The sequence below is a fragment of the Phaseolus vulgaris genome, chromosome 7, assembly GCF_000499845.2.
Source record: "Phaseolus vulgaris cultivar G19833 chromosome 7, P. vulgaris v2.0, whole genome shotgun sequence".
Classification (NCBI taxonomy): Eukaryota; Viridiplantae; Streptophyta; class Magnoliopsida; order Fabales; family Fabaceae; genus Phaseolus; species Phaseolus vulgaris.
In genome coordinates, this window is record NC_023753.2 from 29526578 (window position 1) to 29542200 (window position 15623).

The following is a 15623-nucleotide window of genomic DNA, read 5'->3' on the forward strand; positions in this document are numbered from 1 at the left end:
TTTTTTAAGGAAAAATATATTTTATTTATTCTTAATTTCCTCTTTTATTTCTGGATTTTCTTAAGATTTGTATATATTTTTTATTTAAATGATTTTTTTTTAAGATTTTATGATTTTATTTGAGATTTTAGTTAAGATTTTCTGTGAAATAAGGGTTTAAAGAGTGGACCAGCGTGTCCAAGGAGTGGACTGCGTCCCTCCGGCGTGTCCAAGGAGTGGATTGCGTCTCCTCCGACGTGTCTTGGAAGAAGGTCGTATCTGGCCCATACAGCTGCGTCTGACACCGTGTCGTGCACGCACTCGCCGCGTATCCGCGTCGGCGACGTATCGGAAGCGCAAACGGCTCGGTTTTGGCCGTATCCGAGCTTCACAGGTGGTAGTAGCTCTGCAACAAAGGTTCTTTCACCTCGATCTCTTCCTTAATCTGACCGACCACCAACTGGGAGTCACTTTTGCAGATTACCTCGCGAGCTTCCATGTCGTAAGCCAGGTTTAGTCTGGCTAAGATGCTAAGATGGCCTCGTTTTCGACCTGGTTATTGATGGTCTTGAATCTAAACTGGAATGTCTGCTCCAAGAGGAGGTCGCCCGGTCCTTCGAGGACGAATCCCATTCCGCATGCCATTTTATTATACAACCCGTTAACATACACAGTCCATCCTGCCGAAAGGTCGTGTTGAGGGGTTAACTAGGCCGAGAAATCGGCTATAGGACTTGATTGTCCTTCTCAGCTCGTATCGGATGTCGAATTCCGAGAGCTATACCGACTACCCTATCATGCGTCCTGCAGGTCAGGCTTGGACAAAAATTTTATAATTGGGTAGTTCATCCTTACCATGATATTTTGCTTTTGAAAGTATGGTCGCATCCGCCATCCGCCTGACTATCAGGACCAAGGTGAATGCTACCTTTTCTATCATCTGATATATTGTCTCAGCCGCGTGGAGCGTCCGACTTAAAAAATACACAGGGCGTTATTCCTTCTCCGCCTCTTGCACAAACACTGCACTGACGGTCTCCTCCAAGATCGATAAGTAGACAATTGTTGGTTGATCGAGTCTCGGCTTCTGAATTACTGCCAATGAGGATAAGAACTCATTCAGCTGTTGGAAGATTTCTTCACATTTCTCATCCCAGCTGAATTTTGATAACTACCCTATAAGTTGCTTCACCTCCTTCACGTTTTGAGGGCTTCGCAATTTGGCTTCAATTTCCCGGTAGGTTAGCATGAAACCCATAAACTTGCCGCCCTGAAAATCGAATGCGCATTTCTCTGAATTGAGCCTCTTATTCATTCGTCGTAAAGCCTCAAAGACTTCCTCCAAGTCCTTCATGTGCTAGTCACATGAGTCCGACTTCACTACTATGTCGTTCACGTAAACCTCTACATTCCGACTGATCAGTCCTCTGAAGACTTTGTCCATGAGTCGCTGGTAGGTTGCTCCAACATTCTTTAATTCGAACGACATTACCTCGTAGTAGTAATTTGCACCTTCTATCATGAATGCGGTTTTCTCCTTATATATCCCTTGGATGCATGTTGATCTAGTTATAGCCAGAGTATGCATCAGGGAAATTAAGGATTTTATGGTCGATCGCACCATCTACCAACTAGTCTATTTTAGGGAGAGGATATGAGTCTTTTGGACACGCGTTGTTGAGGTTCGTGTAATCTACACACATCCTTCACTTGTCATTAGCCTTGGTGACCATCCAAGTGGTGTATCGGGTCTCTCATATGAATTCGGCCAACAGAAGCTTCTCGGCCTCTTCCTTAGCTACTATCATTTTCTTCTCGCCAAGCTTGTGTTTCTTCTGCGCACTGAGAGCTTGTGAGTGATGATATCTGGACTCACCCCCGACATGTCAAACGTTGTCCAGGCGAAGAGATCGACATTTTTCTTCAACGCTTGATGTATCATATCAACCTCGGTTGTTGCTATGGTCGTGCCTACACAAGTATTGTGTTCCCTATCAAGGAGGAGAACTTGGCGCAATTCTTCCTTAGCCTTAAGCCTTGGCTCGACTGTTCGGGGATCCAGGTCGACTAAGGCGACCGTTTGCTCTATGCGCACTGGTTGAGTTTTTCTTCGAGGGGATCCTCGTTCTTGAGAGGATCTACGTTTGGGGGATCGGTTGTAACATTCATCCTGTCATGTAGGCTTCACCCTTAGGCTTTCTAAGTAACATTCTCGTGCCAGTTTCTGATCTATGTGCAACGTGAGAATGTTTCTAGACGCCAACGGAAACTTCATTGTCAGATGACATGTGGAAACGATCGCCCTCAATCTATTGATGGACGGTTGTCCCAACAAGATGTTGTAGGAGGTGTTGGCGTCAATTACCAGGTATCGGATTTTAATTGTTTTTCTCGCCTCTCCCTCATCGAAGGTGGTATAGAGCTCGATATACCCTCGAGTGCCCACTCTTTCACCCGATAATTCGACCACGTGATCGTCATACAACTTCATCTCCTCTTCGGCTATCCTCATCTGTTTTAACGTCTTCTAGTAAAGGATGTCCATTGAACTTCCCTGGTCCACCAGCGTCTTTATGATGGTAAACTTATTAATGTCGATAGATATCACCATGGGGTCGTCTTGTGAAGGGTCGACACCTTTGAAATCTTCGTCGGTGAAGGTGATGGGTGACATCCTCGGTCGGAACGAAATCGCATTCACCTGATGCAACGCCCTCAGGTGGTTCTTCATGATGCTGTTGGAGCTACCTCCCCCCAATGATTCCTCCAGCAATTGTGTTGATGACCTCTCGATCACATTCTTTCATCCTTTCTTGTGAGGCCTTCCCTTCTCAGTCGATGCTTGGCTCGACAGTCATCTTACGTTCTTGGAGGGGTGTAGTCCCTCCGTCTCGTCGACTCTTCCCTCTGTGGGGACCGCTTCGCAACTCGACCCCTTCGTATAAACTGACGAAGATGTCGGACTTGGATAAGTTCCTTAATCTTATCCTTCAGTGTCTGACACTCCTCAGTAGTGTGTCCATTTTCCTCGAGCTCGGTTGATATTCTCGGGGTTGGCAACCTTCTTAGGCGGTGGAATTAACTCGGCGCTCAAGGCCTCATCTAGAATCTTTCCCCTGTCGGCGATTAAGGGGGTGTATCTTGTGAATCGGTGCCTCCGGTTGTCTCTGCGTCTATCCCCTGGACCAACAACTTGTCAGTTTTGGCACTCCTTCCCCTTATCTCCACTTGCTTCCTCCCGAGCCTGATTTCTGAAGTCTCTCAGTTCTTCTAGCTGCATGAACTTGACAACCCTTCGCCTAAGCTCCTCCACGCTTACGTTGCATGCACAAGCTATTGGCAAAAGGTCCCGATCGCAAGACTGTGAACATGTGATGCATTGTTACATCCGAGCTCAGGTTCCGGATGTTCATGGCCACTTTCCCAAACCCGTCCACGAACTTCCTCAATGATTCCCCCTTCTCTTGGAGAATGCTGACTGGGGCGATGGAGGTCAAATGATGTGGTCGGCTGATGGAAAACTGTGTCTCAAACTTCGACACCGGTGTCTCAAACCTAGACTCTATTGTCTCAAACTTGGACATCAATGTCTCAAAGCAGTCGATGGAGTTTGGAGGGAGCTTCGTAAACCAACTCAAAGCTCCTCCTTTCAGTGATGTGGGGAATACTCAACATAGGATTGCGTCGTTCGAAGTGTACAAGCTCATGTGCGTAGTGTACACGTCCATGTGCTCAACAGTGTCGGTCGTGCCATCATAACGGTCCCTATTAAAGTCTTTCCACTTATCTAGTAACGACACTCCAATTATGGATTCGGGGAACGAATGTTGGCGGGTCGAGTCCATAGTACCGGTCATAGGGACTGACTTGTTCGGATAAGACTCGTCGTCGACCTCTTGGGTGTGGATCTTGTCTTTCGGCTCCTCAACAATCTTGGGGTCGATGGGGGTGGTGAAGGACCTCCCAACAAGATTGGTCGGTTTAGCAGTTCCACGAACTTCCTTTTCATCTCTTTTTTATCCTTTCGGAAAGCTAGAATCTCATCCTCATTATTCCGCTTTATCTCCTCGTTCCTTCTCTTCATCTCAACCATCTCTTTCTATCTCTTTCTGCAAAGACATCAAAAGTGTCAACTGCTCAGATTTGGACATCCTCTCGCTTGCCATGCTTCAGGTTGATACCATCTACTTTCTTCACACTAATTCTCTCGGTCTCACGGTGGGCGCCAATTGTTCTCGAACGAATTTGGAACCAAGATAACGATTGGAATAGATTTGAATACTCCTCGGTTGGTCGGTCGAGTCTTCACTGCTTCCTCCCATAATGGGCTCCTCTCCCTCCTTTAGCAGTTCTATCTCTCGGTCTCTGTGAAGTCCAGGCTCGGAAGGTACCTACAAAAGGCACTACGACACTCAAGTCAGAATTCAGTATTCGGCACTTGGTATCCTTAGCACTGTGTATGTCGTACCTGATTCCTGGAATCTGTGCTATTTATATTATTTTTATGGGCCTTTTGTTATTTGGTCGGATTAGGGAATTGGGTCATGCTTAGGAATGTATTACCTAGTGTTTGCTTGCTGATTAGTGTCATTAATGTTTTTTTAAACGTAGTGGTCTTTATGGCGTCGATCGGCTTGCCGAGTCATGGTATCAGTTATACGGACCCTACCGGTACCATTTATATTTTTTATGTTACACTCAGTCACTTTATATTTTACTAGCGAAAATAAAGACACGAATATTTTTGTGTATCTGCATTTTTATTTTTATTATTTTTATATATTTATATTTAATATTAAAATTTAAATAAATAATGTTATTATTTGTACACTTATATTAATAATATAAAATTTTAAAATTAAAAGACTATTTTATTAACTATTGAAATTAATAAATCAATAAAATAAAATATTAATAAAAATAAATTGACATACACTAAAAACAATAATTATAATAGAGAATCTCATTTATATATATGATTTATATAGAAGGTGTATATATGTCTCTTACATCCCAACCAAATCATTTGTAAGCTTATGAATAGTTAATATTTTCTATGAAAATAAAAATCTAAAATAAACTAATGTGATGAGATAATAAATTTTGAAGTTATTATTAGTTGTTACAGTAGGAATAATTTTGATAAATTGGGTTAAAAGAGTAATTTAGAAAATGATGGATGGATGGATGGGGCATGGGAGGATGTGGCATGAGGCATAAGATAAAGTAGGGCATTGGGAAGTATATTCATGGGCCACAACAGAACCATGTTAGCAGGTAGCAGTTGGGTTCCTTCCCGACATGATCAGCATCAGTATGAGGTCCACACCATTGCATGGACCATCATCTTTCCTTTTTCTTCATTCAGGGACCACCATTTATTACCTCCTCCTCTACCCATAAAAAACCCCTTTTATTTACTATTAACTAATTATAACCCATCTCTGCCTCTTCTTTTCACTATTTAATACAAAAACATGCATTTTAATTACTCAACAAAAAACCCTTCTACTTTTCTATTTTACCACAACCCTTCTAAATAATTCAATTAAGCTTTTTCACTAATTAATTATGCGTGATTTTCCTTTCGCAACAAGCAATCCAACGGCTTAAAACTAGAATGTGATTCGTGGCGTCATTTGGAAGGACATGTCAACGTCGTGTTCAAAGAAGGACCACATTCTTCCCTCTAATTTTTTTTCCTTAAAAAATGTAACTGCACTCTTCCAAAATAGCCCTCTAAACTTTTGGAGTTTACTCATTTTTTCTTTTTTGCATTTAACATTCTCAACTTTTTCATAAATATGTTCATAAACAACACTAATTCTAAAGTTATCATTTATGCTAGACTAATCAAGGTTAAGGGTGGTTTAGTCTCTTTCTTTTACTCTTTATTTATTGTGATTATATCAGGTAATTCGATAGTAAACTCCGTCATTGTTATTCTCAATTTTCTCTAGTTTTTATTTTTTTGTCCTTTTTCTACATTGTTTTGCAATTCGTAATAATCAGGATCGAGTTATCAAAGTAAACCCGTATTAAGGATTAATCAAATTCAACAGTGTCGGATTAGTTTATATTTCTTTTCAACATTTATTGATAGTAGTAGGGAGGTTTATGAACATGAAGATGCCCCTTAAATTTATTAAAATGTAATTGAATGCGCAAAATTTTGATATTAAAGTTCTTATGACGTCTTCAAGATTTTTCTGAAATGTTGGGAAATGAGAGTTTTTATTAAAGCTTCGTTACACGTGTACCCAAACATGAAAACGACTAAAAATATGTTCAGAAGTAGAAGTAGGTGTATGAAAACAATTACTCGATCATTAACTTTCATATAACTTTCATATTTTATATATATATATAAAGAAATATGTGATGTTAATTAAGAAAATTAATTATTAACATTTAAGTTGACAAATCTCAGTTAGTCAATTATAATTTTTCTTGCTATTGAAATCTAGTGATATTTGATATTAAAAATTGTCATTAAAACTGACATTAAGCTAAATATTAGAGGTATTTTGTATTGGGACTTTTTTGTATAATGTGTGTGAGATAAATTTGAAAAGTGATAGTTAAATTTCATTCATGTTTAAACTCTATTTTATTTAAATATGTATGTGATGTATGCAACTTAGTGATAATATAACTGTGAAATAATAGAGAAAATTAACGGTTAAATTTAAATATGGTTGAATGTAAAAAATTATAAATTAAGCTGCTGAATAGTTAGGCTCAATTCCCTATCTAGCACCATTTATATCTTTATTTCCCTATCTAGCACCCTTTTGTTTTTATTTCCCTGTCTAGCACCCTTTTCTTTTTATTTCCCTATCTAGCACTCTTTTATCTTTTATTTCCCTATCTAGCACCATTTTAAAAATAAATAAATAAATAATAAATTATTATTTTTTTTAATAATTTTAATTTTGAATGCATTAAAAAATAAATATTTTTAATGTTTAAAATAATTAGAAATATAACTAATGAATAAATAAATGAGTTTTTACAAAATAAAAATAAAAAAGTAATAAATTAAAAATGTTTAGTTTAAAATTATTTTTTTTTAAATGAAGAAAATAAAAAATTAAACTTTACAACAACATAAAAGTTGAATCTATAAACATAAATTACTATTTATTTTGATTATTATTGATGATGTAATCATGTTAATTTCAAGTAAAAAATACAGGACATATTTATAAAAAAACCAAAGTCAATTAGTATTAATTAATAGTGGACACATAAATAATATTGAAGTGTTTACCTAAATGCAAAATTCTAAAAAAAACTAATACAAATGTTACACTTAATGCTTAAAAATGAGAAGAAAAAAATACAAAAATAAATAAGTCTAGAAAATAAAAACAACAACAATAAAATAAGTGTAACATTTGTAAAAAAAAATAATTTTAAACTAAATATTTTTAATTTATTACTTTTTTATTTTTATTTTGTAAAAACTCATTTATTTATTCATTAATTATATTTATAATTATTTTAAACATTAAAAATATTTATTTTTTAATGCATTCAAAATTAAAATTATTAAAAAAATAATAATTTATTATTTATTTATTTATTTTTAAAATGGTGCTAGATAGGGAAATAAAAAATAAAAGAGTGCTAGATAGGAAAATAAAAACAAAAGGGTGCTAGGGAAATAAAAATAAAAGGGTGCTAAATAGGGAAATAAAGATGTAAATGGTGAGCCGAATAGTTACCATCGTTGATATAAATTCTCAATTAAAAAAAGTTTTGTTCTAAATTAAATGGATACACAATTAAACGATGGTAATTATTTGTCTTAATTACGATAAATAAAATCTTCTTGTTATATTTGAAAAGAGGGTAGATACTTAATACTGCATTTTCAAAATTAAGAAATAAAATAGGATATTTTAGTAAAAGTGGCACTCAAGTAATTAGTTTTTTAATCTCAATAAATAAAAGGGAATATTGGGTTAAAGATTCTTCAAAGTTTGTAAAAAATCTAGAGCTGAGAGTGTTATGAAGTGTGAGTATTTTAAAAATGATTTTGAAGAAGCTAACGTTCCTAACAATGATTTTAAATTGGGTGTGTAGTTGGTTTTTGTGGATGAGAAAGAGAAAGAAATGAAGATGGATAAGAGAGGAAGGTTTTAATTATAGGTATATAGATGTTGTTGATGTTGAAAAAAAAGTGGAACTAAACATATTTATGGTCCACATACCAAACACTGCTCAAGATCATTGAATGTAAATGAGAAGAGTATTAAGTAATATCATAAATGAAAAGGGTTTTGAATTTGCAGCATGGCCATGCCAGAGTCGTGAGGCTTCACGCAGCGCACTCCGCCATGACACTTATCGCATTTCGCCACGTAGGATTGCACGTGGCACTTCCCTCCCAGCTCATCACTATTTTGGCCAACTTCCCTTTAAATACTCTCTTCTGCCTTCTTCTCCCCCTCTTTATCCTCTCCTCTCGCCGTCTCCTGCACGAAACCTATAACTTCACGCAACCACACACATCCTTTCGTCAAACCTAACCTCATCCCCGCCCACGCACCACTCGCAAAATTCAACCGCCGTAAAAATGCGGATGCTCCGGCGCTCGCTGATCATCGTGGGATCCGATTGACATTGTCCTACCGCTGCCTGTGTGGAAACTCTAACCGTATCTGGTACTAGCACAAATACAATTACAAACCCTAAGCAAAAGCGACTTTACTTAGCATAGTTTTCAAGTTATTCCATGCTTCTTCTCGTAAGCCCGAGGCAGATTATTATCACTATATAATAATAATAACAATAATAGGAGGGGGGAGAGGGGAGAAAATCGAAGAGACTTGTTCTGATTTCAGCGTCTACAGTTTTGGCAGAACATTTTTTTTTTTTTACTTTTTTTTCCTTTTTCTGACTTTCTTCGTCTCCGAATTTTAAAACCGAAGGCGGAGAATCGAGAAAGCTGATTTCGCAGAGGGTTCATTACTTTTTACACAGTTTTGTCTTCTTAGTTCTGAGTTCTGAGTTCTGCGTTCTCTGACTCCGATCAAAAATTGAGCTCAGGAATCGGAAATGGAAAAGACGAACAAGTGAGAGAGCGTGAGATTCGCGATGCCTTTTCCGATGAAAATTCAACCAATCGATTCTCAGGTCCCTTCCGAAGGGACTCGGCTTGAGCTGGCCAAGCCGGTTGTGAAGTCGCGCCTGAAGCGGCTCCTTGAGCGTCAATTCTCCGGCGTTCTGAGAAATTCGGCGCCGGAAAAGATCTCCGGTGGCGAGGAACCGCAGAACGGCTCCAGTGAGTTTGAGCCGAGCTCGGCTTGTTTGGCGAAAATGGTGCAGAATTTCATAGAGGAGAGTCACGAGAAGCACTCCGTCTCACACCGCAACCGCTGTAACTGCTTCAATAGGAACTACGACGATAGCTCTGACGAAGAATCAAACTCCCTGGGCGGTTCTGGCGACTCCAATTACTCTTCCAGCGAGGCGTGCGAAACTCTCAAGGTAAATTGTGGGTGGAGCGGGTTGTGTTTGAAAATCAGGCATTCTGAGAAGAGAATAATGATTATGAAACGGCATTTTTTTTCTGTTTTGGACAGGGTTTGGTAGCGTGCGCGAGCGTGCACGAGAGGGATTTGCTGGCGGACAGTGCGAAGATAGTTGAGAAGAATAAGATCTGCAAGCGCAAGGACACTTTCTGCAGAAAAATTGTGACTGACGGATTGTTAGCCCTCGGATACGATGTGTCAATTTGCAAATCTCGCTGGGAAAAATCTCCCTCTTATCCCGCCGGTACTTTCTTTTTCTATTTCTGGAATCCATAAATTTAGATTATTAGAGTTCAATTGTGCGGGGATTGAGATCAAAATAAATTTTTGTTATGCTTGGGGATTTAATTTGATTGATGTATATGATTTGGTGCAGGGGAATATGAATACATAGATGTGACAATGGGGAAAGATAGGGTTCTAATTGACATTGACTTTAGGTCAGAATTCGAGATTGCTCGATCCACCAAGGCCTACAAGACTATTCTGCAGAACCTTCCTTACATATTCGTTGGCACATGCGATCGGTTGCAGAGCATCGTGGCCATCGTGTCGGAGGCAGCGAAGCATAGTCTGAAGAAGAAGGGAATGCATGTGCCGCCATGGAGAAGAGCTGAATATGTGAAAGCCAAGTGGCTCTCCCCTTACACCCGAACCACTTCCTTCAAAGACCAGAAGAAGGAAGAACAACAGCTTCTGAAAGAAAAGTTAGTCACTGCTGAAATAGAAACTTCCGGCAAAGAAAACGCCACTGTGATCGAATGGAAGCCCCCGGAACTGAAGCCCAAAGGTTCGCTTTCTGGCGTGAAGATCGTGACTGGTTTGGCAGTGGTTTTTGATGAGAATGATAACCCATAAAATTTTGTTTTTCTTTTCGGCTTTTTCTCTTTAATTTGCCTAAGCGAGGATTAAAATCTTTATGACTATAACTGTAACTGTGGTCTCTATGACTTCTATCCCCTTCTGTGTTTTTTTCTTACGTAAGGGATGGATCTTACTCATATCAATGAATAAAATAAACTTAGCAGTGATACATTAAGCTGATCTTTCTGTCATCCATGTTTCCTACTGATTGTCCATTATTTAATTTCTGAGTTTGGTGGCAAGTTGTTTGATTCTGTTAGTTTAGGCTTGAATTCTGGTTTGTTTTCTTTCCTTCAAGAAGAAAAAATGTTAGTTGATGAAGAAATTTGTTGGTGCAGTTTTAGGTGCCTTGACGAAGAAACAAAAATAATGGAATCATACCTTACCAAGGTTTACTTTCCCAAATCCATTGTTTACGCAATGCAATTTTGAATCCTTCAACGTTTCAGATTAACTTAGTTTGGCATTTCTCGATTTTCTTGTTTTCTTGTGCTGCCGTTTGGCAGGCTTCTTTAGTTAAAAAAAAAGTAAAAAAACTATATAACCACAAAAAGCATATAAAGTAATGTTCTTTACCTTATAATAATATCAATTGTCCACCAAATTTTATGCAGTATTAATCACTTTAGGTTCATCATAATTAGCATACATGCATAGAACGCCGTTTCTTGTGTGGTGGAAAAGATGTTAGCATGAGATCATTTCAACTTAAACAAACGATTCCATACAATCAATTTTTCATGATTAAAAATCTACAACTTACAACCTCCTCCTCTTGTTTCAAAATAAAATAAGCGTTTTATTAACTAATAGAATAGAAACGCACTTCGCATTTTTACTACTCTAAAATATTAACTAATACCGTGATCCAATTAAGTTTCCTGTTGTCTTCTTAGTACTTTAAGATGCTGTTACTTTTACTATCAAATAAAAAACTGTTATTTAATAAAGAATAAATTAGTTTAATACAAAAATAAAAATTTGTTATAACTAAATATATTTCCTTTACATAATAAAACATGTGATAATAGAGTAATGTTTATAATTATTATAAATCAATTTTACAAAATTGTGGACAGAATTCTCAAAACCTTGACTATAATAATGTTTAAATGTTATTATAATTCAATTCACACATTATTTTCATAATATAAGAATTTGCACAATATCATTCTTTCCTCTTTTTTATGACAGCTGGGTTTTTGTTTTTTTTTTATGTGGAAAGTTATCATAAAACAATAATAAATATTTTTTTTATTTCTTTATATTCAAAAAATGTAATCATACTTCTTGTTTGTTGCATAGTAAATGATTTTAGTCTGAGGAGACTACAGTCCCCAATTCCCACTGCACCTTATTTATTTTTTCAGCAGTGCTTCTCTTTTCCTTTTTTTTTTAATGTTTATACAGAAATTCTACCTTTTAAACATTATTTTACTTTGTCGTTTGTGCGCCTCGTACCAAATCGACGCTATCCACGTATTGTTCCAGAATCTACTCATCTTTTTATTCATTTATTTATTCACTATTACATATTATTTTACTACAGTTCTGTACAATTGCAGACAAATTCTGTTCTTTGGATTTTAGCGGAGTAATAATTAATCTACTTATAATAATTAATTCCAGATCCAAAGAATAATAAACTTATCTTTCATAAAAAGAATAAAAAAACTCTGCATATTCATTTTATTTTTCTTCAAAATAATAGGTAATCGTGCTACTCTGGCACAAAAGTAGTATACTAGTATAAAATTGACAATTCATATTTGATATGTATTTGGTTGGCACTTAACACTATCTATTTCTATCTCTATCTCTATCTTTGTCTCCCTCTTCATTATTTTCATATCACCTTTTGAAGTTTTTGTTTTTTTGCAAGAAATTTCCCTTTGTTACTTTCATATCACCGATCTTATAAGTGAAGTTTTTTTATAATGAAAATTGGTATTTGCCTTCTCCAACTAATACAAGAAAAATATTTGAGTGGTGTGATTAAATCAAATAGAGATAAAATTAGAAATAGTTTTTAAATGAATAAATAAATATTATTTTTTTGGATAAACTTGTAAACTAGAGCTAAGTACAATTATAGAGTTTGTTGGGGGTGACTGACCCTTTTTAAGAATCATTAATTACTTTCTGAATGAAACATCCCACCTACTCTATTTAACACATTTAGTCCTATTTTTTTTAATGTGGCTTTCAAATATTATACAATAGAAATTATAATTTGCTTATAATTCATAATTATAAGTCAATAGTAATTGGTGTCTTTAATTATAATTTCAAAAATCATGTATTTATCTAAATTAGACAAAATTAATGACACTATCTTCCTTTTATTAACTCTTCTATCGTAATTATAGTCAAAATATTGTCACAAATATCAAATATTGACTCATGATAAATGCTTCTTCCATACTAATATGATTGCAGGGATTTACAATAACATATATGCATTGTTTAGTTGATTAAAAACCTAAAAATTTAAAATATAACAGAGTAACAAACAATTATTTCAATAACTTTTTAAATACATAAATATTAAAATTAAATTCAACACTATACATTATCATGGAAAATGTTAGTTATTTTGTCATATTTTATTTTATTTATTTATTCATTTAAGATGATTTCTTAATTTAAGAATGATGATTAAATTAATAAAAGCTTCATTGTATTAGGTAACTAATTGACTCTCGTAATATAATTACTTCCATTTCCAGATTTTATAAATTTCAGGTGGAAAGAAATTGATTCAGATTTTTAAAAATTTAAGTCTAGTATTGATGAATTTGTCTATTTTCAAATACTTATATTTATATTCTAATTATTATAAATAGTTTAAGATTAACCCGTTTCCTTGACTCGGTATTATATTTAAATTGAAATTCTATAGTAAAGTATTAATAATTTTATAATAAAAATATAACTGAAATTTTTCTCTTCTTATTATTTAGCTTTATTTATTTATGAAGGTTTGAAAGCTTATGGGTATTTAATAAGATTAATAGATCAATTTGATTATTATAAGGTACAAAATAACGTGTTAGTGTGTTTGGTAAAATTAATAATTTAACTATAAATTTATATAAGTTATTTTGATCAATTACATTAAAGTAGTTTATAATTGTAGAAGATTTCACTTTATAATAAGTTACGAATCATTTAAGCTAGTTTCTAACTTCTAGCTTATGTAACTTTTCTTATATTATTTATATTTTAATAGATTCTATATTATTTTTAATTTCTTTTTACTTATTATATAATTTTTTATTTTATAAAGAGAATTAATTATTACAGTATTTTTAATATTTTTGGATTACTTTTTAAATTTTTTATGTAGTTAAATTTAAAATTTTTAACATTATAAATTAAAATAACTAATTATTCATTATATAATGCTATATGAAAATTACACACAGCAGAATTATAAAAAATAAATTCATGATAACTTAAATTGAGAAATAAAAGTAATCAAATTGCTAAAAATAAATGAAACTAAATTTTGTGAATGTTTATTACATCAACTAGTTTAAATAAAATAACTTGTTCAAATAAAAAAAACATATACAATTTTTTAAAAAATAAATAAAAATATTAAAAAAATAATAAGAATTTAATTATTTAAATAATATATAATTTTATAATTACAGGATAATGTATTTTTTTCCAAAATACATAAAATTATATAACTATATTCTTGTCTAATATTTTATATTTACTAGCTAGTTTTTAAGATAATTATCTAAAATAAGTATTTTTAATATAATAAAATTAATATATCACTTCATAACTTTTTGAATTTCTTTCAAATCTTAGATTTAATTCTATGAACTTCCTGTAACTTTCACCATCTAATTTTAGTCAAGTCATTTATATGATTTTAATATACCAGTAGAGTCAGATTTATTCATTTTACAAATTCTCACAAATTAATATATTCTCTTAACAATCTTAACACAACATTTCATTCCTAAAAATATTATGTCTTGATCACACTTTCACTTGATTCATCAATCATTTTATATATCTTACATATATTAAAGATAAAATATCTAACTTGTAAATATATAAATAAATATTTATTAAAATAAACAAAAATCACTACGCAATAACTAAACAAACAAAATAAAAAATAAGTTTTTTTTTCTAGCTTAGGCAAAAAATGGCCTAGCTTTAGCAAAAATGAGGCCGAGAGCAAGTCCAGTTTTAGTATTATTTTTGCTTGAGCGAGAATCCCCTCACTTGAGCGAAAATAAACCTATGAACAACCCAAATTTTCACTCCATTTTCGGTCAAGGAAAAATAGATCCAAAAGTAAGGAAATTTCGCTATCATATTCTAGCTTAAGCAAAAATATTTTTCTTAAGCAAAAATATCATAAGAAAATCTCATAAAACTTATATTTTTCAAGTTTTCACCCAAAGTCAGCACTCAAATTTGTATTTTTCAAAACATAAGATCAAGATGATATCACCTTGCTGAGAGTTGGATAACATTGAACTACTATGTTAACATATATATATATATATATATATATATTCATGATTTCTAAATTTAATTCATTCAAATTCAAATTCACAATCTACATCACACTACCATTCAAACACTTTCAACAACTTCTTTAACATCACAATCAACATGTACATTTCAAAATTATCAAAGTCTACTATATCTATACTTTTAATCAATCTCAATCAAAACATTCTAATTTACTCAATAGCAAAATCTGCAAGAAAATTTGAAATTTGTGATCATGTCACCTTTATATCCAGATTTTCTAATCTATAGTTATATTGAAATGTAAAAACTAGCTACCCTAAATAGAAGTAAGCGTGCTCACAATGAACTCAAACTCCTAAAGAAATACAGGAATAACTTAACCTACACCACAACGTTCTGATCAATGATTTAAATATACATCTAGAACTATGAACTAACAAAGAGTAATTATGAAACTATAAACACCACATGCAATCAAATCTATCCAAGTAAATATTAAAACTAAAAAATGTAAGGATCTAGAAAATAACCTTAGAGTAGAAGTGGTATATTTTAAATGATACCTGAGTATTTTATTATTAAAATGAAAATGACATATAAATAGAAAATTCAGTTATTCAGCTTTCATTTTAAAATAACCACCATCTCTCTAAAAGTTTCCCTTTTCCTTTCTCTCCCTTCTCTCTAAGATTCTGACCTCCTCGTTCTGTTTGACGATCAGAGTACGCC

General features: G+C 33.8%; 1 protein-coding gene across 2 annotated transcripts; it reads left to right on the forward strand.

Annotated features, from left to right (window-relative positions):
• The first annotated feature begins 8432 nt into the window (after window positions 1-8432).
• Window positions 8433-10576, forward strand: LOC137829772 (uncharacterized). 2 transcript variants are annotated; one of them, XM_068636674.1, is made up of 4 exons: window positions 8433-8651; window positions 8919-9477; window positions 9573-9765; window positions 9898-10576. In XM_068636674.1, exons 2-4 carry the CDS (start codon window positions 9085-9087, stop codon window positions 10377-10379), a joined length of 1068 nt encoding a protein of 355 aa, XP_068492775.1. In that variant the 5' UTR covers window positions 8433-8651; window positions 8919-9084; the 3' UTR covers window positions 10380-10576. The 2 variants fall into 2 exon arrangements, with proteins under 2 accessions (XP_068492775.1, XP_068492776.1); XM_068636675.1 differs by having other exon boundaries at window positions 9037-9477.
• Window positions 10577-15623: the final 5047 nt, after the last annotated feature.

Coding starts and splice junctions, on each gene's coding strand:
- LOC137829772 (XM_068636674.1), top strand. CDS start 9,085: ATGCCTTTTCCGATGAAAATTCAACCAATCGATTCTCAGGTCCCTTCC. Junction 9,478..9,572: donor AGGCGTGCGAAACTCTCAAG/GTAAATTGTGGG, acceptor TGTTTTGGACAG/GGTTTGGTAGCGTGCGCGAG. Junction 9,766..9,897: donor ATCTCCCTCTTATCCCGCCG/GTACTTTCTTTT, acceptor GATTTGGTGCAG/GGGAATATGAATACATAGAT.